This window comes from Pongo pygmaeus, chromosome 18 (assembly GCF_028885625.2).
Source record: "Pongo pygmaeus isolate AG05252 chromosome 18, NHGRI_mPonPyg2-v2.0_pri, whole genome shotgun sequence".
NCBI classification, from domain to species: Eukaryota; Metazoa; Chordata; class Mammalia; order Primates; family Hominidae; genus Pongo; species Pongo pygmaeus.
The window spans coordinates 52927017-52953398 of record NC_072391.2 but is presented as its reverse complement, the minus strand read 5'-3'; the positions used below and the strand labels follow the sequence as shown (position 1 = coordinate 52953398).

General features: G+C 47.6%; 1 protein-coding gene across 2 annotated transcripts in view; it reads left to right on the top strand.

Annotated features, from left to right (window-relative positions):
* The window catches only part of LOC129015016 (liver carboxylesterase 1), a 29912-nt gene extending 4159 nt beyond the window's left edge, over window positions 1–25753 (top strand). The window contains exons 2-14 of one of the 2 annotated variants that reach the window (XM_054452571.2): window positions 85–289; window positions 2753–2897; window positions 5366–5499; window positions 7530–7683; window positions 8574–8681; window positions 9414–9518; window positions 12365–12403; window positions 16268–16408; window positions 18286–18366; window positions 18629–18776; window positions 22824–22955; window positions 25016–25088; window positions 25373–25753. In XM_054452571.2, coding sequence (XP_054308546.1) covers window positions 85–289; window positions 2753–2897; window positions 5366–5499; window positions 7530–7683; window positions 8574–8681; window positions 9414–9518; window positions 12365–12403; window positions 16268–16408; window positions 18286–18366; window positions 18629–18776; window positions 22824–22955; window positions 25016–25088; window positions 25373–25556 — 1649 coding nt within the window. In that variant the 3' untranslated portion in view covers window positions 25557–25753. Of the gene's footprint in view, window positions 1–81; window positions 290–2752; window positions 2898–5365; window positions 5500–7529; window positions 7684–8573; window positions 8682–9413; window positions 9519–12364; window positions 12404–16267; window positions 16409–18285; window positions 18367–18628; window positions 18777–22823; window positions 22956–25015; window positions 25089–25372 lie in introns of both variants that reach the window. The other variant, XM_054452570.2, reaches the window with a different exon arrangement.
* The last annotated feature ends 629 nt before the right edge of the window (window positions 25754–26382 follow it).

Here is a 26382-nt window from a genome sequence, read left to right as displayed (position 1 = left end):
CTTAGAAAGTGGAAAACTCCACCTGGAATCCGGGTCCAGCCTTTTGCCTCTGATGCATCCTGATTTCTTCTCCATGTCCAGCAGGGCATCTGTCATCGCCACCTGTGGTGGACACCGTGCATGGCAAAGTGTTGGGGAAGTTCGTCAGCTTAGAAGGATTTGCACAGCCTGTGGCCATTTTCCTGGGAATCCCTTTTGCCAAGCCCCCTCTTGGATCCCTGAGGTTTACTCCACCACAGCCTGCAGAGCCGTGGAGCTTCGTGAAGAATGCCACCTCGTACCCTCCTATGTAAGCCAGGGGTGGCTGTGGCATGTGTCCATGGGGATGTTCGCCTCAAAGTGATGCAGGAAGGAGTCAAAGCAGTCCTCTAATGGGCTGATCCTTTGCTCTGGAATCCTTAAGATCATTGTAGATCCTTAAGAACATTCTAGAACTCTCACAGCATTCTGGAGTCCATTATTTAACACATGTTTATTGAGCACCTACTGTGGGCCAGGCATGTTCTGGGTTCTTGGGATCCATTAGTGAACAAAGCAAAGATTCCTAGGTTCATGGAGCGTGCATTCTAGCAGGGAGAGACAGATAAGAACAATATGCAAATTACTCCACGGAATATATGATATGTTAGAACGGGATAAGTGTCTTGGAAACAAAGAAGCAGTTAAGCAGGTGAGGGAGATCAGAAGGAAGGATCCCATGAATTCCGCTGTCTTGAACTTTGACATAGGGGAGAGGCGTGGGCCAGGAGGTGTGTGGGTGGCAAGTGTACTGAGGTGTCCACTCAGCAAGTGTTCAACTCTCAGGTGTGCCTATTCCTGAGGAGAACAATGGCAGGTGTGTCCATTCACCGTGGCCAAGCTGGGAAGAAAAGCCCAAAGGTTCTAATTGGCCTCACCAACTCTCCCCAGGGTACCAAGGACCCTACAGGCATCAGAGAAGACCCTACTCATTTCAACAGCCAGGTGTTCGGAGGCTTTCCAGCAGCCCACCTCTGGCTGCCTTCTTTTCTTTGCCATTTTAAAAAAATAATGTTTACTGTTTTTATTTTCTGGGTGCAAATATCATATATACTTATTACAGAAAATTTAGGAAATTCAGAGAAGGAAAAGTAAGAAAATTAAAATCACATACAATATCCCACCACCCAGAGGGAACAACTATCAATATTTTAGATGGTAATGTATTATGATGTAATATTTTGTTTGTATTCCAGTTTTTTTGCCTGTTGCTATACTTTCTTCCTTTAAAAGGGAATGCTATATTGAGATAATTTGGATGCCTGCTTTGCTCATTTATAAATATATCATGAGCATAATTCCATGCCATTAAATAGCACAGCATTGCATTACATTGGGTATTGAACCATAATTAATTTTCCCAAGCTTTTATTTGGGGTCATTAAGTTACATATGATGTTTTTAATAATATAACATCATGAATGTGAAACATTTATGCACATTCCTCAATAGTTTAGGATAACTTCTCAGAAATGACATTTCTGAGTCAAAGAGTATATATCTCTTGTTTGATTTCCCTCCCAAAATATTCCAACTACACTCCTCCCATTGATGTATGAACATCTCCATTTGGCAGACTCTTGGCAATGCTTGGGATTATTAAAAATATTTTTGGCTATTGTATAGACAAAATAATAATAAAAATACCAGCAATATTATTTTCCTCTTTAATTTGCATTTATCTGAAGACCAGTGAGGTCGAGTTCTTTTTCCCTTTCTTCACATTGGAATGTCTTTTTAAAATTATTATTATTGTTATTCCTCTTGCATTTGGTGATCTTAGGAAAATTTCCCAGGATGGAATCAGGAAGTCATCTTTGCTGGCTCTGATTCTGTCACTGGACAGCTGTGTCATCCCAGAGCCTGAGTGCTTCAGTTTCCTCATGTATCTAGTGGGGGCGGTGATGCCTGCCTTCTGGTACTTTGAGATCTGGGACTGTTGCTTATAATATACTTGTGTATAAGCACCACATGGCATGGATCTACCTGGCTATGTAACCTTGGTTAGGTTCTCTAACCTCTCTGGGCTTTAGTTTTCTCATATGTAAAATGGAGAAAATAGAATCTACCTAATGGGACTGTTCTGAGGCTTAAATGAGTTAATATACAAAGGGTACTTAAAACAGTGCCTGGAACACTGGGAGAACTAAATAACTATTACCAATGTTCATCTATGTTGTATCCTTGAGATCTTTCATCAGGGCAACAAACAGCACTTGCCTGGGAGAGGCTGATGGTAGAATCTTGGCATGTCAGGGCTGCAAGACTCATGTAGAAATCACTCCGCTCACTTAGACCTGGCAGACTGGGACCCAGAATGCAAAAGGAATTCACCCAAGGTCACCTCGTAAATGCATGGGAGAGACAAAACTAGAGCACAGTTCCCTTGATGTTGTCCCAAAACGATTTCACCCCTGAGCTATTGTGAGAAATGTCACCTCCCAGGGAGGATCAGTGTATTGGTTGTCTCCCCTCCTTGATGCTGGGATCCCAAAGGTTCCGGGAAGGGAAGAAGTGTGAAACCCTTCTCACTCTGCTTGGTCTTAGGAGATCTTAGTGAGTCCCAGCGCCCCCAGCTGAAGCCCCTGATAACCTCCTACCCACTACAATGTTGTGAGTCTGTAAACGTCAAGTCCATTTTCAGGCTTAAACCTCCCAGTCCAAGGCGCTGCCCTAGAAGACACCTCGCTTAGATCTGGCTGAACTTCAGGGGTTCTTCTTTCCCCCCTTCCAGGTGCTCCCAAGATGCTGTGGTGGGGCAGTTTCTCTCAGAGGTATTTACAAACCGAAAGGAGAACATTCCTCTCAAGATGTCTGAAGACTGCCTTTACCTCAATATTTACACTCCTGCTGACTTGACCAAGAAAAACAGGCTGCCGGTAAGCCGTGGGATCCCCTGATCAAGGCGTGTCAGTGCCAGTACCCCAGATCTTCTGGGGCAGAATGGAAGGGGGTGAAGGCAGCTTGGGGAGGGAGCTGCACAGGCCAGGATTGTTTCAGGACCCCAGGGCCTCCACAGGAAACACTAGTTTTCCACACCTCAGTTTACCCTCGTGACATAGGTACTCTGGGGGAGTTTGTTTTGCATTTTTAATGAACATCTTAATTGGTCCAAGTTCCCTCATGCTAATAGAAGGATGAGAATGATTACTTTTAGTTACAAGATTAAAAATCTGATACACAGAGTGGGTAAGTCATGATTTTCAATGTTAGCAGTGGAAGGAACTTAGAGAAAAGCCAACACCCCAACTCTTCCTTTTCAGATAGAGAAACTGAGGCCCAGACAGGGAAGGGGAGGTCACCCAGTAGGGTAGTTTTGGCTCAAGTCTTCTGATCTTCAAATCAGTGCTTTTGACACGGAGTAGGGCATTGAGCTTGTATGTGGCCTTTCTCCAGCACATCAACATTCATCTGGGGTAACTTTCACTGTCCAGGTACGGGTGTTGGGGACGGAGCCTGGGACAATCCCAGAAGCTCTTCCTTTTGCCTTTGGCCAAATAGCTGGGATTTTTTTTTGGACCTAATTTCCCTCTCTAATTGTCTTGGCAAAGGCTGATGACCCAGTGAGTCAGAATTTCCCAAATAAATGAAGGGCAGGACATGGGACAGCCTGCCAGCTGCAGGTTGGAGGGTGGGGAGGGTCTGCTGGCAAAGGAGGCCACCCAGGGTGAAAAAACAAGGGGTGTTGCCTCCAGCCAGTCTCCCAGGGGCACCGTGGCATGGTGCCCAGGAGTGGGGGAGCAGGTCTGCGAACTTGGGACTAGAAGTTGGCCCTACATGTGCTTTGCGAGACACAGGAAGTGGGAGAAAGGTTTACTCATTCATTCATTCATTCATTCATTCTTCTATTGTGTACTCAGTGCCCCATATACAGTTAGACCTGGGGCTTCAGGGAAAGGAGGAACATGAACCCACTCCACACAGCCCCTGCCTTCAAGGATCTTGCCTTCTGGGCTGTAGAGACATATCCTCCCTTCAGCACTTTATTGCAGGCCAGCCCTCAGGCTCAGTCTTCACACAAAGGTGAATGCACACTCAATCCCTCCCCAGGAGGCAGGCAGGGATTAGAGTTGTGGGAGAAACAAGGGCTCTGGGAACCTGGAGGCAGGAAAACCTCCAGGAATGGCCACAGGTTCTAGAGCTACATGGTCTGGGTTTAAATCCTGGTTCTGCCTTTGACTAGCTGAGAGACTTGGGAGTTTCTTAACTTCTCTAAGCCTCTGTTTCCTCAAAATGGGAATCATCACATATGATCAGTCAAGGGTGACCACTAAGCTTGATCTCAGTCCCTGGCTAAGTAGGCAGAGGCAGGCTCATACCCCTGCCCTAACAGTGGACTCACTGCACTGTGGCCGGTGCCTACAGTGTGCTGGGCAGCTCAACATGTGGACTCTGGAGGCAGACTGCCTGGGTTAAAGTCCTGCTGCTACCACTTTTGAGTTGTAGGACCTTGGGCAGGTTAAGTACCTCCATTTTCCCACCTGGATAATGGGACATTATTAGTACCTACCCAATGTATAGTTTATTTTACTGTGCTTAGAACAGCACTTGGGACACAGTTTATGTTATGAATTCTTTTATATTTCATGAATAATATTATTACAATATTATTATTTTAGCCACTCTCACTTCTTCCCCACTATGTGGACTTTTAAAATGCAAGAATCATGCATGAGGAGTTGTATCCACTCTCATCCTCCGGTATTAGCAGAGTCCCTGGCACATACTGAGTTCTCAGACAGTGTTAATCCATTGATTGAAGGCATCCTGAAGTGGGTGAGTTTTAGGCTGGGCTCTGCAGGGTGGATAGGATTTGGGGATGCAGAGGCATAAGGAGGCATTTGAGGAAGAGACACCATCACAGGTACGTGTGTTTCTCGAGACAATCATTCATGCACAGAGAAGTTTCCTTCACCATGAGAGAGTTAACTGAGATGAAGCTGAGATACAAGGGCTGCCCCATGGGTACGCTGAGTGCACGAACAGTCCAGGCTTGAGGGTGATGGGAGTGAGGGGGAGAAGAGGACATCCTTAGCCTTTGCTATGCCCATGATGATGTTCTCAGCATGAAGAGCCTTGCGGGGCGGAGGCACTGGAGACTGGGTAGAAAGGAAGGCACAGCCAGGGTATGTGCAGTGGGGTGGTGGCTTGGGCCCCAGTTGGGAGAATTATGGAGGAGAGAGATTGCCTTTTGCAAAGTTGCTGGGTGCTGGTGAACTTTGGATAGCATCTTCCTTCTGTTAGGATGCTGAAGGTATCCTAACAGGTAGGTCACCATATAAGACATCTTCTGAGTGCTCCCTGGCTCTGTGTCCTGTAACTGGTATGTTGTTTCCTCTCTGCCCAGGTGATGGTGTGGATCCATGGAGGGGGGTTGATGGTGGGTGCGGCATCAACCTATGATGGGCTGGCCCTTGCTGCCCATGAAAACGTAGTGGTGGTGACCATTCAATACCGCCTAGGCATCTGGGGATTCTTCAGGTAAGAAACTGGACTCTCCTCACTGCACTTTGGCCCCCAGCACGAGGATTCTAGGACCCAGCTCTGGTCATGCCAGCCCTCAGGGGAGCTTAGCTAGGTTCCACAGTAAGGCATCCAAGCCCTTTCATAATTGGACACTACCTGCCCTCTCACTACCCAGCCACTCATCCACTTGCCTCTGAGCTTTTGCATGTGCTGTTCCCTCTGCCTGGAATGCTTATTCTACCCGAAGAATTCCTCTTCATCCTGCAAGACCCAGCCCCCAGTTACTTCCACTGAAAGACTCATCTCTTCTTCACCTATGTTTCTCCAGCACATTGCATTTCTCTGTCATGACACTTAGCAGGCAGTCCAGCAGGTGAAGGTTGACACATCTGACTTCTCATGGAGAGGAGGGAAGGGGCAGAGTCACAGAGGGAGCTCAGGGCATGTTGTGGGTGAAGGAATGGGGGCTGCAGACGGTGGGGTGTGGGAGCATCTGACTCCTTCCTGGAGGAGTGTTGGGGCCCACTCACCCCATTTTCTGCTTGAAATTTGGCAAGTGCGGGAAGCAAGGATGGAGTCTTCCCATCAGGTCTCCATGGGGACAGGAGTCAGATCTCCTTCAAGGTGCAACTGCTATGAACTTTTTCTAAGGTTCTCCTCCATCCATGCCAGTCAGGTTTCTTCCTGAACACGCCACTCGGCTGGTCTCATCGCGGTCATCAGTGACCTTCCCCTGCTCTCCACCCAACCTCTCAGGACCTCCCAGCAGCAGCAGATGGCCACTCAGCCTCTGTGACATGCTTCCTTCCCAGCCCCTTTCCTGGTCCTCCCTCCTCCCTGTCCACAGGCCTCTCTTGTCTCCCTCTCCCTCCCTACTAATTCCCAGTGATCCCAGGGAGCAGCCCAGAGCCCCTGTTTCCAGCCCACCTCACCTTTCAAGCCCACAGGCATCACTCACTGCCTCCTCCCCGCCCTTGGCTGTCTAAAGGGCGCTGTACTCTTCCCAGGGACAAGCTGAATCCTTGACTCCCACCGCCCCTCCCCAACAGAGACCCCCTTCTCCTCCCACTGCGCCTCCACTCAGCTGCTGCTGCCCCATCCTCCCGGGGGCTCAGGAGAGGGCCTCGTGGGCAGCCCGGACTGTCTCTTTTCTCACAACCTTCTTGGCTCCACCTTCAGAATCCACTCAGAGTCCACTACTTTGCACCTCCTCCCTGGCTCCTAGCCCAGCCAAAGCTCTCTGTCTCTCACCTTGATTATGATCTTTAACACTTTCAGATCCCTGACACTTTTATACTGAGGCTGAGTTGCACAGTACCGAGAGCTATCACTTAACACATGCCTTGAATCATGCGATGCCTCTGCACAAAACCCTGCAGGGGCTTCCCATGTTCCTTACCATGACAGCCAAAGTTCTTGCAAGGCCCCAGGGCCCTCTCTAGCTGCATCTCCTGCCTCACACTTTCTTTCACTGGGCCCCAGGCCCTTTGCACTTGCTTTTTCTTCTGCCTGGAATTCCTTTCTTTGGATATTTACAAGGCTCATATGCTCATTGTACTTGTTTTATGAAGGACTTTGCCTCCAAAACTTCAAATGTCACTGCCTCCAAAAGGCCTTCCCTGATTGAGATCTGAAATGGCACCCCCTGTCCCACCCCTGTTTTTTTCCTTACTCCATTGTATTTACCTCAATGCACTTTGACTACCTGACACCATTATATTCTCTCTATGTATCTGTTTATCTGCTTGTGATCTGTAGTGGGAATTCAGTGTCGTCACAGGTTTTGCCTGTTTTGCTCTCAGATGTGCTCTAGCTCATAGGACAGTGTCAGACATACAGTAGATGCTCAGTAAATAGTTGCCAGTTGAGTGAATGTAGAACCATACATCACCACAATGCTGTACTAACGAAGGCAGGGTCTCAGAGATGCTGAAGCCCAGCCTTATTCTTAAGGGTTCACTGAGAGCCCCCAGCCCCACCTGTGGTCCTGAAGGTCCTGCATGACATCTCTGCTCCCCACCCTCAACCTGTTCTCTTCCTCACAGCACAGGGGATGAACACAGCCCGGGGAATTGGGGTCACCTGGACCAGCTGGCTGCCCTGCGCTGGGTCCAAGACAACATTGCCAGCTTTGGAGGGAACCCAGGCTCTGTGACCATCTTTGGAGAGTCAGCGGGAGGAGAAAGTGTCTCTGTTCTTGTGCGTGTTCCTGGCAGCGGGCCCAACCCCACGCTTGATGTGATGCACATGAGACCTCTTGGACACCTGTCAAGCCAGCTATGGATACCTCTGATTACAATACCTGGATTCAGGACTGGCCCTACTCATAGCCCAGCATCAGGGGGTAGAAAGCTAAAGACCAAGCTCTCCTTGGCCACCAGGAAGCTCAGAGCTCAGCTTAGTGTCCAGGGGCCATATGAATCTCTAGTTGCAGCCTGCAATGGTGGCATTCTCCTCTTCTAACTTGATTGAGCGCTCTCTCTCTCTCTTTCTCTCTCTCCCCTTCCCACTCATTTTAACATAAGGACTCATTTCCCTTCTCTTGGGAAGTAGGAATAGGCATAAATTATGAGTAAAGGCAGGCAAAGACAAGAGGTGGACAGAGGTCATTGTTTAACTTAAACCAGAACTATGAGTGGAGGGGACATGGACACTGAGCAGGCTGGGAATTCCTCTGGGGTGGTCTGATGGCTGTTCCATGCCCAAGAAGGAGGCAACAGTTTCTGTGACTGTGGGGCCTGGTGGGCTAGGGGAGGCAGGCAGAGGAAGGAGGGATGGAGCTGAGGATGGGGAGGGATGGGGCAGGGGTTGTGGGTCATAGACACAACCTGGGGGTGTGAGGGGTCCTGCTGGGGTTGGGGATTGGGTGCAGGAGACACTGCGGGAGCTGGGATGAAAAACCAGATGAGAGGTACCAGGAGCTGTAGGAAGCCTTCCGCCTGCCTCGAGGTGGGCAGAGGGTCAGCCCACTACTGGATTCCTCAATCCTGTGCTGGTTTTATAGTGGGGTAGATCTAGCCTGGAAGAGTGAGTGAGTCACTGACCCCACCCCTGAGCATGAACTCTCCTCCCCTCCACTCTGCTGTCAGGTTTTGTCTCCATTGGCCAAGAACCTCTTCCACCGGGCCATTTCTGAGAGTGGCGTGGCCCTCACTTCTGTTCTGGTGAAGAAAGGTGATGTCAAGCCCTTGGCTGAGGTAGGTCTCCAGCTGGTACGTCTCTGGCTGGACACCCCCACCCCCTTGGCTCTATGCTCCTGAACCCTCAGGGGTCTCTCTTGTGGTCAGTTGTAGCTAATCTTCTCCCAGAATCACTGAGGCACCAATGGCTGAGCAGGAAGGGCAAGGAGACACCTTGATAAGCGTCCCAGTTTCACAGCCCAGCAAACTGATGCAGGGCTTAGAAGGGGTTTGCCCAGGGCAGCAGGTGATCAGGGCAGAGCTGGGACTCCAGCTTATGGCCCTAGCAGCCAGTACAGTGCCCTGTCTGTGACCGCACTCCTCCTATGTGCCAGGGCCTGGTGCCATGTTGGACAGTGATGGTGTCTTGTGTCTCTCAGGGTCTGCCTAATGGCTGGTAAGTGGAACAACCAGGATTTGAAAGCAGACAAGGAAATTCAGGATTCCATGCTCTCTATCCCAGCTCCACCTCACGTTTCTTGACACATTCAGCTTGAGATGATTATGTCCATTTCAATGGAGATAAGGTAGCAGAGATGAGAGGTTACATAATTGACCTATGTTACAATTGAGATTAGTAACAGAGGCAATGCTCCGTGGGACCTGGAACCCACACCCGCGGGTCTACAGTATCTTCTGCTGCTCCCTGCCACTAGTACAAGTTGGGCTTGGGATAGAATGCCACTTTCCTCGTTGATGGAGGGAAGGGATGTCGCTCTTGAGCTCTGTTGTTGCCTGTGATCTTTGCAGCAAATTGCTATCACTGCTGGCTGCAAAACCACCACCTCAGCTGTCATGGTTCACTGCCTGCAACAGAAGACGGAAGAGGAGCTCTTGGAGACAACATTGAAAATGGTAGTTTGACTGTTCCCATAGCCCAAACCCTGTAAACTCGGTCCCAGACTTCTTCATTTCAGCTGTCCTCTTGCCCAGGGATAGTTACCTGGGACAATTTCTCTATTCTCAGGAGTCTCAGTATCTGAATGGGGAATCTGATTTGTCCTTTTTTATTGTAAAATGCCACAAATGTAAAAAAGAAAGTCAAAAAATAACATGATAAAAAATTGTGTAACAATTCCCAATCCTGACCAAAATTTAATATTTTGCCATTCTTGTTTTCAGATGTATTTTTAAGAAATTAAATATTACATATTCCCAGGGGACACCATCATCCTGAATTTGGAGGATGGAGATATTAAGCTCAAAGATTTTCAGAAAGATGTCACAATTTATCTTGGTTGACTTAGAAACTGTCTGTATTAGACCTGTTGGTGGTCCAGTTTTCTAGATTTTCTGAGACTCTGACTCAATTGTCATCCTAGGATAGTCTTCCCTCCACCCATTCATTAATCCATCTATCTATGATTGTCTTATCCATCTATCTGTTCACTAATTCATCCAATTCACTCATATCTTTTTATCAATCTAATGTCAACCTATTCATAACTTTGTATTTATCTATTTTCAATCCAACCACCATTCATGGATCATCCAGCCACCTTATATCTCAACTCCATCACCCATTCCTCCAAAATCAACAATGCAGTTATCACCTGTCTGCTAGTTTTCACCCATCTATTCATGTATCCATCCAATTCAACTGTACTCCATGTATTGACCAACTCCATCCATCCCTCCATTGATCCATCCATCCATCCATGCTAAATATGTAGGGGTGGGTGTTAGAGGTAGCAAAACAGACATGAAGTGGACATAGTCCCTGCTCTCAAGGAACTATCCAAAGAGAAACACATTCATATACTTCACAGGTTGAGTATGGTGGCAGCACAAAGGGGAAGCATTCATTATAGTCATCAAGGATGTTTCACAGAGAAGGTGGAGGAGCCAGATTTGAGACCAGACAGTGGAATTCAGGAGTTCATGCCCTTAATCCTGACTCCATCTTATCTTTCTTGAGAAATTCAGCTTTGAGATCATTGTGCCCATTTTAACAGAGGTAACAGAGACAGAGAAATTTTGTAATTGGCCCATGTTACAGTTCAAATTAGTCACAGAGGCAACACTGTAGGACCCAGAACCCACACCTGCGGGTCTAGAGTATCTTCTGCCATCCCTGCTCCCTGCCATCCTCACATATTAGGACTTGGGGACCTTTAGGATTGTTGGACGGCTGTGGCAGTCTCTCATCACAGCGAAGCCCAGCAGGACAAACATCCAGATGACACAGCACCCAGGGCCACTGGGAACTATTCCATTTGAGGGGGAAGAATGTGAATTCCAAGCTCAGGAGTAGCCTGGACTCTCTCCTTGGACCTGAGGCTACTCCTGGGTCCCAGGGCCAGCCTCTACCACTGGACTTTGCTTGTGTTTCCATGAGTTAAGTCCAATGTGGTATTGGTGCTTAGGTCTTGGGTCAGGCTCTAAGTGACCAAAGTGTTCAAGGAATTAAAACACAACTGTTTTCTAATGCCTGGAAGGAGGCAAATATTCCAGCAATTCTGCACGTGGCATCAGAGGACCCAGCTTAAAAGGGAAGAATTGAGTCTTTGGGAAAACCCATCCCTAAGATCCTGGAACATTCTTTTGAGTTTTTCTGAGATCTTGTGGAAGCACCTCCATGATTACACACTGCCTCCAGTACACACACATGCAGACACACAGACAAACACACACACACACAGACACACACACAGAGAAACACATACAGACACACACACACAGAGACACACACAGACACCCACACACAAAAAGCCACACACAGACACACTCGTGCACACGCACGCACACACACACACACACTCCTTGCTAGTGGGACTTCAATCCTTAATGGAGGGACCTGCACTGGTTCATCCTGAGCACAGGTCAGATCTGGGAACTACAGTGCAACACTACAGTCACTGCAATCTTGGTGAACACACACCAAAGACAAGCATGGGGTAGGATGAGACTCAGTGAGCTTGCATGAGTCAGGGCTTTCTAATGGGAGATGAGGAAACTCTCCCAAGTGCCTTGAACAGAAAAAGAAATGTGTTGCAATAGCATCCTCGTGTAAACTGAAAATCTCAGGAGTTGATGGCTTTAGGCATGGCTGGATCCAGATGACCATAGGATATTATTGAGAATCTACCATTCTCTATCCTTCAGCTTTGCACATCTCTGTGTTGGCTTCACTCTTAGGCAGATATATCTCCTGGGAAGGTTAAAGACAACAGCACTCTAGACTTATGTCCTATCTGCTTAAAAACCCTCTTTCTAAACAATTCCTGCAAAAATTTTGGAGTAAACTCTATTGGATTGACATGAGTGTATGCCCATCCCTGAACTAATATTCATGTTCAGGGAGATGGAGCACCGCAGGTCGCATATAGATATACGAATTCATGGAGTGATGGGGGAAGAAGGAGGTCTCTGAAGGAGAATTGGTGGGTTCTTCCCAGGGGAAGAGGAAGCGGAGAGGGATGGAGGACCGGGCAGCCTCAACCAGCGGGCGTCCTCTCCAGAGCTCCATCGACCCTGGCTCAGAGTCCCCGGCCCGTCCTTCCCATGCTGGTGCCCACCCTTCCCTGCTACGCCTTCACCCTGTGCTCAGGCCTAGCAGAGCCAGAGTCCTGCCCACTTCCTTTTGGCCCAGCCAGCTTGGCACCAGGAGGGAGAAACTGACACCTCTGTTGCCCCACTCACCCAGCTCAGTGTTCTCCTGGGAAGCCTCTCACCCACATCCTCTGCCTTTGTCTTCACAGAAATTCTTATCTCTGGACTTACAGGGAGACCCCAGAGAGGTAAGGACCTTTTGTTTCTTGATTATAGGTTTTGAGTCTTAGCACCTTTAAGCTCCAATTAACTATGAGTGAAAGAATCCTCTCTTGGGTAATTATAGTAACTCCTGTGTGTTTGTTGCTGAGGCCCAGAGAGGGGTAGTGACTCACCTGGGTAACACAGCCAGGAAGACTAGTGGCTGGCCTGGAACCCATTTTCCTGACTCCCAGTCCAGTGCTCCCAGGCATCATATCTGTGTGCCCTGGGCTCTGCCCACTCCTTTTTTTACATTTTATGCTCTCCAAAATGGCACTGTAGGAGGAGGCTGAACCAGAACCTTCCACAATCAGGAGTCAGAGATAACAGGGATGATTAGCCATGGAGAGGGGAAGCCTAAATCTCAGTCCAAGGACACTCGCCTCCTCCCAGCACACAGGAAACTCCAACAGTATCCTCCCAATCTCCTCACCCCCACCCCCACCTCCCAGTGGGTTGACAGTTTCTGGTGACATCACCTCTGCAGAATCTTACAATCTTGTCCTCTCTGCTGCCTTCCTGGAGATCACAGCACTCTCCTAAATGGTCATGGGCGGAGTACATGAGATTCATTCAGCAAAGATAATAAACACTTCCTATGTGCCGGGACTTGTTTAGGAGCTGGGGATATAGCAGTGAAAAAAGAAAGACTGCCTGCCCTCTTGGGACCTTCCATTACAGTGCAGGGAGAGTGCAATAAAAAAGCAAATCAAGTATGTATTCCATTTGATGGTGTGCAGCATTAGGGGGTAGAGTTTGTGGGTGGTTTCAATTTAAGTAGCAGGATCAGGGAATGGTTCAATGAGAAGGTGGCATTTGAGCCAAGCTCTGGAGGAGGCAGGAAGCCAGCTGTCAGGAAACCTGGAGAAGCCTATTCCAGGCAGAGGGAACAGTCACTGCAAAGACCCTGACGGAAGGGGCCAGTCTGGCTGGAGAGGACTAAGAGTGGGGACAGACTGGCTTGAGGCTAAAGAGGTAATGGGCAGTGGGAGAGAGATCAATTAAAGTACTTGGATTTGGATTCAGAGCAAGATGGGAAGCCTTTGGAGGTTTTGAACAGAGGAGTCACATGATCTTAGATCTCACAAAGGTCTCTGTCTCTGGTGTTCAAGTAGACTGTAGGAAATGGGCAGAGTGGATGCAGTTGACCAGCTGGGCAGCCACTGCATTGCCATAATCCAGGCAAGGGCACCTGGCTGCTTAGACAGGGCTGTGGCAGTGGGGATGGGAGGAGTGGTTGGAGTCTGGATATCTTTGAAGGAATAGCTGAGAGGATTTGCTGATGGACAGGATGCAAGTGGTAAGAAAGGAGGAGCAGTGGAGGAAGCCCTGAGTTTTCTGACACAACAAGGTTGTGCCCACACAGGGCAGCCACTTGCAAACTCTAAGTGAACAACAATCACTTGTCATTGTTGCTGATTGCAGTCTTCCAGCATGGCTGTCGCCCAACTGAGGTGCTCTTGTCTCTTGCCTCAACTTTTATCCTCTTCTACTTCACCTTCTCTCCCCATTTCCATGTCTCATGGTGCAGCCAGACTGGCCTTCCTTAACAGAGTTAGAGCACGTCACCCCCACTTCTTAAAAGCCTGACCTTCCCTATGAGACAAATCCCCTTACCTCCATGGAGTTAGTCCTTCAAAACACACCTGCATGCGCACTGTGTGCCAGACTGTGCAGAAGGTAGGCTCTGCACCTGTCCCTCCCTCTAGACCTGCCCCACAGCATTTCTCCAAGCCCAGAACTCTTGGTTGTTTCTGGAATTTACCCTGCACAGTGACACCTGTGTCCTTTTGCTCATGCAGTTCCCACTGTTTAGAAATTCTCACTCCTTTCCTCACCTGTCAATACCATTCACTGCCCAGAGCCCACCGCAGGCAGGCAGCGCCTCCTCCACGTAGCCCGCCCTGCATCTTCCTTCCAGAGGGGCTGCTCCTCTTGCTGGCCTCCCACAGCAGCCCTGCCTGAACTGCACATCCTTTCAAGGAGGCTGGACTTGTACCCCAATCATGTTCTGCATTGTCAGCCATATTGGATTAGAATCTGCGCCTTGTACAGCTGGGTCTGATCCACTTCACAGAACATCTGCCCCAGGCAGCCCGAACTAGCTCATCATTCATTGGATTTTGCAGAGCAGACCAAAGGTCCTGGAAGCCATAGGGTCTCAAAGGCTAGGAATTGTCCAGTTCCATCTGATATCCAGGAGGGAAATATAGCCCATGGGGCGTGGAACTGGGAAGATGGCACAGAGGACTGATGTCTATGAGAGGGACCCACAGCAACCTTGCTAACAAGTAATACCTAACAGTTATTCAGCCCTTCCAGACACCAGGTGCTGTGCTAAGTATTTTACATGTGTTCAGCCATTTAATCCTCACAATAACTCACCTCTTAGATGAGAAAACTGAGGCCCAAACAGGTGAAACTCCCAGCCAGTAAGTAGCAGAGCCAGGCTTCAGATGCAGTTAATCTGGTTTCAAAGTCCATGCTCTATCTTAGCAACATCCATGTTCTATCTTAGCAACTACACCATTGTGACTAAATATGAAATATAACTGTACCCAGAAGCAGCTGCCCTGATGGGAACACGTGAGTCGGGCTCTCTCTAATCTGTGACCACATAAAAATTATTCATCAAAGGTAAAACCTAAAATTAAGAGATGGATCAATATACTGTGAGTTAATCACTGATCTTTTTATTCATGATTTTCTCTCTAATAGGGAATCATGTCCTAGTCTAGGCTCCTTGAGTGATGAGGGTTCGGTACCTCCTCAAAGCCATCCGTGGATCAATAACAGCTCTTGTTTAAATACTGATAGATAGCATAATCTCTTCCTCATTAATCATAGATTCTGTGTTTATAAATTCACCTGCTTGCTAAAATGTCCTTGTAACCCCCAAATCAATACTGGTGGCACTTTCATGGTCACACACAGGCAGGTACAGAGCAGGGGAAGCTGGATTTGCATGATGGGTATGTTCCATCTGAGATCTGGCAAGGCAACCTCTGTCTTCTTGTTTCATCTCTGATGTTTACAAGTGTCCTCTTCGCGGTCTATTTAGTGCCATGTGTTCTGCATTTTTGTGCTTTTTGTGGTGATGTCACTGTTTAGAGTGATCCCAAGAGTAGCGCTGCTGTCTGGCGTTCCTGAGCTAAACAGGCTGTGCTGTGCCTTACGGGGAAGGCGCCTGTGTGAGACAAGCTTGGATGAGGCAGGAGCTGCAGTGCTGATGGCCGTGCATTTGGTGTTGAAAAATCCACATAATAGCACATTCAGAAAAAGGAGAAGGAAATTGGCCAATTCATACATGAGGCTGTGATGGAAAGGGCTAAAGTCCCTATTGTGTGGGATGGAGCTGTGGAAGTCTCTTTCAACAGAAACCCACACATAAAAGAAGGTTGATGAAAATGTTGTGGCCAGAGGTTTGCAAGAACCTAACCCAGTATTTCCCCTTTGAGTGATGACCCTGTATTCTCTAATTCAGCACTCATGGGGGCTTTATCAGAAGCAACTGCCAGGACTACCGAAAATCAACTGTGGACACACAGAGGGAAATGCATGCACTTCAAATTGAAATATATAGACATGTAATTTTACATAGATAATACATGTATTTCAATCTGAGTGAAGATTTCTTCCTCTCCTCATCATCTGAGCAGTGTCAGCCTCTGCCTGAAGTTCTGCCCCTGAGTCACGGAGACCTACCCCCCTAAGTTAGGATCTGAGCATGTGCAGCCATGGCCCATGGCCATGCTGGTCTGTGGTACTGGTTTCACCCTCAGACAGGAAGAGTTGGGGACATGTGTGTGACTAGGGAGGGAATCACAGGCGCTGCACTTCTCTCTTCCCAGAGTCAACCCTTTTTGGGCACTGTGATTGATGGGGTGCTGCTGCTGAAAACACCTGAAGAGCTTCAAGCTGAAAGGAAGTTCCACACTGTCCCCTACATGGTTGGAATTAACAAGCAGGAGTTTGGCTGGATTATTCCAATGGTGAGAAGGCCCACGTCTCTTGGAGGGACTCAACCACCCCCATCAGCCCTCCTGTCTGTGGTCCCAGGAGTCCTTCCCTCTCTGAGCTGCACCTCTGAGTCCCGGGCAGCTGTTCCCTTCAGCAGGAGTTATCATTTCCATGGAAATCTTCTCCAGGAGGGCACAGTTTTCACCAGGGTATCAGGGCCTTGGGATTCCCTCTCCCCAGACTCTCTTATTGTCTTCCTATTGAAGAATCCTGAAGTGTCTGTGCTGTGAGGGCCAGTAGAGAAATAACTGTGCAGATGGAAAAACTGAGGGGGCCTAGGAGGGGGAAGGAGTTGAGGAGTCTGGAGAGGCAGTCGGGGGCTTCCTGGCTTCCCACCTCGGGCTAGGTATGCGTAGTTCCCCCATAAATCACTCATGCTCTTCATCACCTCATTGGAAATATCCAAAGAAAGTGGCTTCTTCTTGAGTTACCATTGACTTCTAGGGAACAGTAGACATCAGGATCTACTCGAGAGTGGAGGGTCAGAGGAAGATGAGGATGGAAAAGCTACCTAATCGGGTGCTATGCTCAATACCTAGTAACAAAATAATCTATACAGCAAACTCCAGAGACCCAAATTACCCATGATCAAACCTGCACAGGTACCCGCAAACCTAAAATAAAAGTTGGAAACAAATAAATGGAATAAGTAATTGACTTCTAAAAGTAAAGAAGGGTTCTCCTTCCAGTTAAGATAAAACAAACTAAACCCGGTTAACGTAGTAGGATGGGTTTATTCAGCAACATGACTGCAATAGGGAAAACAGTCTACCGTGGACTGGACTCATATCCCGGAAACAAAAGCCTGATGATGTTTCATAGGCTAGGTGTGCCAAGGGAAACACACTGTGGTCTGTGGGGAGAGGCTTGGTTCATGTGACTAGACTGCCTGGATGTCTTCATCCTGGCTCACCTGGGGCAGAAACAAACTCCTCTTATCTTTAGGACAGGAAGCCATGCATTAGACCGCAGGAAGAACCCACTGAAGTCAGGCTCTACTCTTTCCACAGGGACAGGGAAGATCAGGAGTGAGCTCCCTGAATGTTTGCATTGCAAAGAGAAGGCTTTCAGGTCCTCAAGGAAATGGGGTTGGGTGGTAGATTTACATCCCAAAGGGTAGTGAAAGGGTTTACCATTGCAGGCTTCTAAAGTAACTGCTCTAGTTGGGTTCAGGGGCCTGGCTGCTTCTCTCCAGGTTTTGGCTGGAGCAGAGTAAATTGTCCTGGCAGGGTTGAGCCTTCCCAGGCAGGTATGTTAAGGATACTGGGGTCATTCTAGGGACACAGCCTTAAGCTGCTAGAAGCAATGCTAGAGATTGGTCGAGTCTCTGAGTGCAGAGGTTTGGGAAGAGTTGTTATGTGAGTAGAGATGTGCAGTTCGCCCCTCAGAAGGATTTCAGAGGTTATACCAAAGACCAAAGCCACGAAGGCGGGATCTAAGGCTTTCAGTGTCATCTGTGACAGGTTGGGGTACTTGGGAGGTCTACATCCTCTTCCCCAGAGCCCTCTATTCCACACTGGCCTGGCAGACACCTTGCGTCTCCATGTCACTGACCACTGTAGGGATCCCAGCCACACACACACACACACACACACACACACTGCAAAACACTGTCACAGCTTCTCCGAAATTGTGTTTTTTTTGTGTGTAATCTTTGCAATGCTTGAGTTTCTGGATATAAGCCCATTTGATTCATTGATTTCACCCATTTCAGTAAAGACCCATGCCCTTAAAAAGCACCCATAATTAGAGGACTTTCAGACTGCATTGGTTTGGTTGGTTGGTCAGTTTGTTTCTTATCATTAATTCCCAATGATTCATAAATGCTGAACTTTTTTTTTTTTAACAGTTGTTGAGCTCTCCATTCTCTGAAGGGAAACTGGACCAGAAGACAGCCATGTCACTCTTGTGGAAGTCCTATCCCCTTGTTGTAAGAGTCTAGGAATCATGGGAATTGACTGAGACCCAGAGAGGGACAAGGACTTGCCCAAATTGTAGAGCAATTAAATGGCAGAATGAAGACTGGGGCCTGAGGGTTTCCCCCATCTTTCCACCTTTCCCACTTCACTTTCTACCCTAGCTGGGAGTTGCACAGGGCTTATGGGGTTTACCATTGAGGCAGGCCTTCCTGGTGGGCTGGAGAAGCTGCATCGTTCACCAGGGGCTGGTGGTCACTTTTTGATCTATTTCAGCAAATTGCTAAGGAACTGATTCCAGAAGCCACTGAGAAATACTTAGGAGGAACAGATGACCCTGTCAAAAAGAAAGACCTGTTCCTGGACTTGTTAGCAGATGTGATGTTTGGTGTCCCATCTGTGATTCTGGCCCGGAACCACAGAGGTGAGTCCCAGAGGTCGAACAGGGGAGGGACACAAACCCCACCAGCTTCTGTATCTGACCCACCTACCTCCCAGCATAGACAGACATGGAAACAGCTGAGGGTCAGGCCTCAAAGGCTGATTCCATATGGCATGGGATGAGGTGCTGTCTTATTTTGGTTTATGCCAGCAGAAGACTGAGAAAAAAAAATCCAGAGGCAAGTAGTTTTTTTTAAGGTGATGATCCCAGATAACAGCAGTAGGGAGGTGGGGAAGTGAGAGGAAAGAGATGGAATCCAATCCAGGATGCATTGTCAAGGGAGTATCCACTGTGGACAACTGGAGCTGGGAAACTCAAGGAAACACCGAGAATACAGCACTCAGGGGCATCCCATCTGAGTGGCAAGGGAGCCAGAGTATTTATTCACCAGCTTCCACTTGTCATTGGTTGAAGGCTCTTGCAAGGAGTTGTTTATTCCCTGTGACTTTGACCTGCTGCACATAAGGGCAGAGTAGTCTCTTGTGACCAGACAAAGGCCTCAGGCCAGGAGCTGCAGATGCTGGAGGTGGAAGTCAGACTGGCATGCCCAGGAAGAGGGGATATAGGTGAGATACTGACAGCATCTGCTGCAAGGGCTCCATGCCTGGAGTTATTGTGGGACATAGGGCTGCTGTAGGACAAATATTGAAAGATGAGTCGTGGAAGGGTTTTAAGGTCCAAGCCGGCTGCAAACAAGTTTGTTAAGTATTGGAGTTGGATAAAAAGTGGGAACCCTGCATGGGATCCAGAGTATTGTCCAGGACCAAGAAGGCCAGAGAGAGGAGCCAGGGCGGGTGTAGGGGAGGTGGTCTGGAGAATGGCAATGTCTGAGGCTGGCTTTTATGCATCTCAGTGCGTGCAGTAGCGTTCAAGCACAGGGCAAGGGCAGGGTCTATGCAGGAACTTCCACCACTGACCCGAGGCTGTGTGGGTGGGGCATGACATTAGAGATGTGTGTGCTCACCTAGAGAGGAGTGTCCATTCCTGGGTGCCAGCTAGAGGAGATTCACAGGATTCTTTTTCTTCTAGCTCTCATTCGCCTAGTCTGCAAGCTAGGAAATGTCCTCTGTCTAACCATGCTGGAAGGGTTTTTAAATTTAGAACTTCATAAGCATGATAAAAAGTAGCTAACGCTTAACTAGCAGGTACCTTGACACACCTTTGCACAGGAAGAGGCAGGTGCTCATAACCCTCATTTCTTCACAGGGTCCTGATAAAAACCTTTAACCAAGACCATTGGAGTTGAATCTGTTCTTTCTTAAACTTGCCCTTGCCCTATGCTCTGCGTCTGATCTATATATAGAGTTCCCATCTCCATTTTCTGATGGTTTGAGCAATACTGAACTTATGTTTTTCATCTGATTTCCCATGACTTTAAGTTCAGGGTTTTGCTTTTTTTTGCCAGGACTACACAGATTTTATCAATTTTCACTTATTGTTGTCTCACTCTTTTTGATAAAAATAACATTTCTGAATATAAAATTAATATGTTAAATTATAGAAAGTTTCAAAAATATGGAAACAGAAAAAGAAGAAAGTACGTATCACTCATAATTCCACTACCTGGAGGCAAGTGGTATAAATTTTTTGTGTTTTCATCTAAAGACTTTCCATGTCCTATATACTTTAAAAATCAATTATATATTTTACTTTTGTTCATAGAACACTATGTTGTGAGGATTTTCTCTATCTTGATACAAACTCATCAAAGCATTCCTTATTCCATGAAATGGCTGTATTAAATAGACTTTAATATTCCTATCCTATTAGATGTTTAGCCTGGCTACTCACATTCTGATGCTACAATAACATTGAGCTCAGCCTAATGTTCATAAGTCTCTAACCACATGTCTAATAATTTTCTTAGGATTATTTTTAGCGGTGAATAACTAGGTTGGACAATACAAACATTTTAGAACTTTCGGCAAATATTGTAAGATTGAATTCCACTGCATAAGAATGTGGATTTCTTAATTCTCTTTCTCATTTGGGATGCTAAGTTTAAAAATTAGCATAACACTGCCAGTTTCATAAGCCTTCCCCACCAACAAGAAGCACATCAGCCTGTTTTAATCTGCATGTCCTCCATGACTAGCCCTCTCATTGTCTCTGATTCTCTTATTATGTCTAATTGTCATTACCCAAATCTGTGTGCTACTTTCCTCTGAAGACTTGTGTTGTGATTGTAAGAATTGTATAAATATCAATGGCTTTAGCCAAAGAGTTTTACAAAGTACGTTTTGGGCAGCATGCTGCCTAAAATAAGTTCTATCATTCACAAAAGCTCTTTCTTCTATGGTTGGCTCTGAGTTTCTTTGGAAAATGTTCGAGGGGCGAAGGCAAGGTCAAACCCTCCTTTTAGCAAGTTTTGTTTGACCTTGAAGCAGCCATTTAATAGGTGGATTACAGAGCCACAGAAGGATGGCATCTTCCCAGGTGCGCTTCCTGCTGAGCCGAGGGTGCAGTGAAGGAGGCTGACAAATATGGGCGAATAGATTATTCTTCATTTTCACACTGAAATGACATGTGCAGGTGGGGCATGAGGTTAGGGATGCGTGAGCTCCCATTGTTAAATCCTTTTGTGAATGAATTTTTAATGATGTTAAGAAATGATGGTTGGAGGTGGTGGCTCTTGCCAACATTCTCAGCATTTTGGGAGGCTGAGGTGGGAGGATTATGAGAGCCTAGGATTTCAAGATCAGCCTGGGCAACATAGTGAGACCTTGTCTCTCCAAAAAAATTTAAAAGGGAAATGATTATAGTGTACTAAAAAATACCATATATAATATCCCAAGTTAAATACATAAAAGAGAGATATGCTAAAATAAAAAAGAAGCATTCTCTGAGTGGTAGAGTTATGAGTGATACTTTAAATTGGATTGTTAAAATTGATTTTTAAATTATATAGGATATGGAAAAATTTTAGAAGGAAATACAAAAAATACATAGCCCTTGCCTCAGGTAGTGGAATTATGAGAGATATCTGATTTTGCTTTATGCATTTCCATATTTCTGTTTCTTCTAATTATTCCTAATTGTTTTTATTTTCCAAATTTCTTACTGTACCCAAAGGGGAAGACTTTGTAAATTTTCTGCACCAGCCTGGCATTGCCCTGACTCTTTCCTTCTTAGTTTCACTTCTCAGTGGGTATCATGACCAGTGCAAAGTGCTGAGGCACAGGGCCAGGCGGCCCACAAGGCAGCCCTGAAGGGGCAGTGATCTGTGGCTCCAATGAGCCAATCATTGGGAAACTGGCATCTTCTTGGGGCTGGGACAGGAGAGCTTTGTTGGTGGGAGACGAGGGGAAAGCAGAAGGAAAGAGGGCAGGGGAGAGGCAAGGTCACCCTTGCTCAGCCCCTTCTTTTCTCTGCCAGGACTTTACTGCCTTAACACCCTAATACTCCCAGGCCAGGCAGGCAGCAAGACACATGGGGACAGTGAGCTATAAAGCAGTGAGTGCCACAGATTCCTGAGACACAAGAGGCAGATTGTTCCCTCTCTGCATATGTTTGTATTTAAATAGCCTCATGTTCAGACAAGCAACTTGGATTTGCTTCAGTCTTCTCAGGATGGGTGAGAAAAACACTGGAAATGCTCAAGACGACGCAGAACAGAAGACACCTGTCAGGGTGGAGATGGCATCCAAGTGAATGAACGCGAGTCTGTTATCAATGAATTATATCCGGTGTAACCAGATGTAGAGAGATTGTCTTGTGTGAGAATGCACCAGCAGGAAAAGGGGTTGACGAGGCAGAGTCAGGGTCCCTGCACCGGCAGCTATTTTAAATGAATTGACCCAGGGTTTCCACATTCACTCATAAAACATTTGTTCATTGAACACATATTTGGCTCAAATTCCGCTTCCACCTCAGACAGCTATGCAGCCCGGAGCACATGACTGAGCTTTCCTGTGACTCTGTTTCTCTACTGTGCTGACAGCCAGAGGTTTCCTGCAGAGCTGGAGATCTTGGTAGCCTCCAGGTGTGTGTCTGGCAACATGAACTGTGCATGAATCCTTGTCTTCTCAGATGCTGGAGCGCCAACCTACATGTATGAGTTTCAGTATCGTCCAAGCTTCTCATCAGACATGAAACCCAAGACGGTGATAGGAGACCATGGGGATGAGCTCTTCTCCGTCTTTGGGGCCCCATTTTTAAAAGGTAATGGCTCCTTCCCGTCTGTGAGCTAGGAGTTAGAGACTTGGGTTCCAGTCTCGGTGTGGTGGCCTTCAGCAATTTTGTCCTCTCCTGGTATTAGTTTCCTCATTCTGTATAACAGGGTTGAATGTCATTGGGTTGTCCGCCAGCTTCCTCCCACTCTAACACACGTGAGGGGGGATGTGTATTCATGTGCCCTCTGCACAGACACTCAGAATCCTGCTCTGTGACATCAACAAGACAGATGGTGGGGGGGGGTGGTCTCCTGCAGGATTCACTATGACAGGGTTCAATGTCATTGGGTTGTCCCCCGGCTTCCTCCCGTTCTAACACACCTGAGGGAGGATGTGTATTCATGTACCCTCTGCCACAGACACTCAGAATCCTGGGCTGTGTCATCAACAAGATAGGCGGTGGGACACATGCGGGGCCCTGCTCTAGGTTGAGAAGCCACCAATCAATTTCCCTCTCCCAGGAGCGCTGAGAAAGTGAGTGAGGGTGAGGTTAGAATTGGTGTTAACCCTGAGTCAGGTCTAATGTGTGTCTGTTTGTCTTTCTGTCTGTCTCTAACAAAAACTCATAAACCTTTACATTTAATAATTGTTCATTTAGAATTCACAGGATGTATGAATTTGGAATAGGAGAAGAGACTATTTTTTATATGGTTTATAGTCAGCAAGATGGCCATCCCACAGGCTGGGAAGGTGCCTCTGGCCAAGCCCAGAAATGGGCCCATTGAAGGAGGGGTTGGGTAGGAGCTTTATGTGAACGGATTGGCTAAACATACCTGTTCAACAGGTTACAGGGGGAGCAATGGATGTTCATGAAGACAGTCCTGACACATGTGTATTAAACAAACACGTATGTAACATGGCCCATGTTCACCTGGTGGTGGACACCTAATATTTAAATGTATTACAATTACGGCCTGTAAGTCCAAAGGTCTTCTCAGGACACGAAGCTCAGCAAGTGGGGAGCCTCTGTACACCGGCCAGGTCCAGTTCATGGTTGGTGATGTTCTTATCTGGAGAAAGTTACTGAAATCAGTCTCTTATGCAATCAAAGCCGTAGTTAAGTCTGGCGAGTCAGGGTTCTGTTTGTCTGCGTATCCCAGCTGCAGCCGTTGTTATTATTTTCATTTTGCTTAACTCCAGGCCAGTGCTGGTTTAGCTGCTAGAGAAAGAGAAGCACCTCGTGGCAGTGAGAACAAAGTGGACTCTTTAAGGGTAAAGATGTAGGCCTGAACCCTTGCCCGACGTGGCCTTAGGTCTCGTTTTTAATTTGGTGTCTTATTGCCACAAAGAGTGTGTTCTGTCAGAATGATGACCTTTATTTTATTGCTGATGCTGGTCCGGTGGTGTCTAAATCACAAAAGGGAGGGAGTATTATGAGGCGTGTCTGACCTCCTGTCCGTTCCCAGGCAGGAACAGAGTTGAAGGTTTTTCGAGGCTCCCCTTAGCCCAGAGAGGATGTGTTCAGTCAGTTGGGGGTGTTAGGATTTTATTTTTAGTTTACATTATAGAATATTTTTAAAAAATCCTTTCACAGTGTCTTCTAAGTCTTAACTCTCAGCAGTTACAGATCAGATGGGACTCACCCCAAGGCTGCTCAGAACGCACCAGCGCCTCTGGGCATCTCACTGTGCATGCTTAGGCGCCTTGCGGCTCTGTTGTTTTTCAGAATGTGAATTGTGGGTGTGTGCTGGGAAGGGAGAAAAGACCCAAGAGAGAGCAACCCTAGGAGGTGGGGTTGCTGTAGAGGAAACCCTGGGGTGGGGCATTTCCTGTGACCCTGAGCGGGGAGGAGGCAGGCGAGGGTCACAGGAGACAAAGGCAGCCAGCCAGTGGAATGACACATGCCCATTGCTGAGCCCTAGGTCAGATATGCTGAAAGGTAAAGTACACACAAATCCACCATGATCTTCTAAAAGTGCAGACTTCAGCTCAGTGGGTGTGGAGCATGCGCCAAGACTATGTTTCCAGCAGACTCGCACGTGATGTTGACGCTGCAGGTCCACCGACCGCACTTTGAGTAACAAAGCCTCTTTTTCTTCTTCCCCACAGAGGGTGCCTCAGAAGAGGAGATCAGACTTAGCAAGATGGTGATGAAATTCTGGGCCAACTTTGCTCGCAATGGGTGAGGCTGGTGGCAAAGACAGAGCACGGCTGGTGAGGGTGGGGGGCGGGGCATGCCTATTGGGAAGGGGCAGCTTCTAAGGTTCTAGTGATCAAACTTCTGTAGCACTCTGACAATGAGAGCTCTCTACAAATGGAGAGGCCGCCCCTGGAGATAGCGAGCTCTCCATCTCTGGAGGTATACAAGCCTCTTGACAGAGATAACTTGGGCTTCCTCGCATGTCTCTGAAGATTGTTGGGAGCACACAGCAGCTTCGGGGCAATTCTAACTGATTCTGTTTCCAGAAACCCCAATGGGGAAGGGCTGCCCCACTGGCCAGCGTACAACCAGAAGGAAGAGTATCTGCAGATTGGTGCCAACACCCAGGCGGCCCAGAAGCTGAAGGACAAAGAAGTAGCTTTCTGGACCAACCTCTTTGCCAAGAAGGCAGTGGAGAAGCCACCCCAGACAGAACACATAGAGCTGTGAATGAAGATCCAGCCGGCCTTGGGAGCCTGGAGAGCAAAGACTGGGGTCTTTTGCGAAAGGCATTGCAGGTTCAGAAGGCATCTTACCATGGCTGGGGAATTGTCTGGTGGCGGGGGGCCGGGGACAGAGGCCATGAAGGAGCAAGTTTTGTATTTGTGACTTCAGCTTTGGGAATAAAGGATCTTTTGAAAGCCAAATTGGTGCTTGTGTCTTGCACTGGAGATTAATACTTTGTCCTCAGAGACAGAACGATGATGAAAGAGGCAATGTGAGAAGGAAGGTGGCTTTGCTGGGGATGGCCTGGTCTCAGGATGAGCAGAGTCCAGAGGGCTGGGTCATGGACGGTGCTCAGGGGAGCTCTGGGCCTGATGCACGTTTCTGGGCCCCCAACAATTTCCAACAATACGAGTTGGGATGGCCAGGGGGCAGGATCCCTACCCTCTATTTGGAGTTGCCCGTGGAAATGGAAGTGGCCCAGGCTGAGAATGAGTCTGGATCAGGGAAGAGGGAGGCATGCTGAGGTGATCCCAAGGCACCATTGCATGGCACTTACTGACCGTTGCACAGGCTTGCAACACCTTTCTGAGTATGTACACTAGCCTCCCATACCCCTCCATGAGGCTGTCTCTTCCAACAACCGGTCTAAACTCCTTCTGTAGCCTGGACCACTTCTGGTGTGGGCAGTGACCACCTTGGAGGTGGTCCGTTCTTCTCCAGAGGGTCATCCTAAACTGTGTCTTTCAGAATCCCATGGGTGATTTCCGGATTCTGTTAGTACGTAGAAAGCTCTAAAGCATGTCATTCCCACCTTATCAGCAAGAGGAAG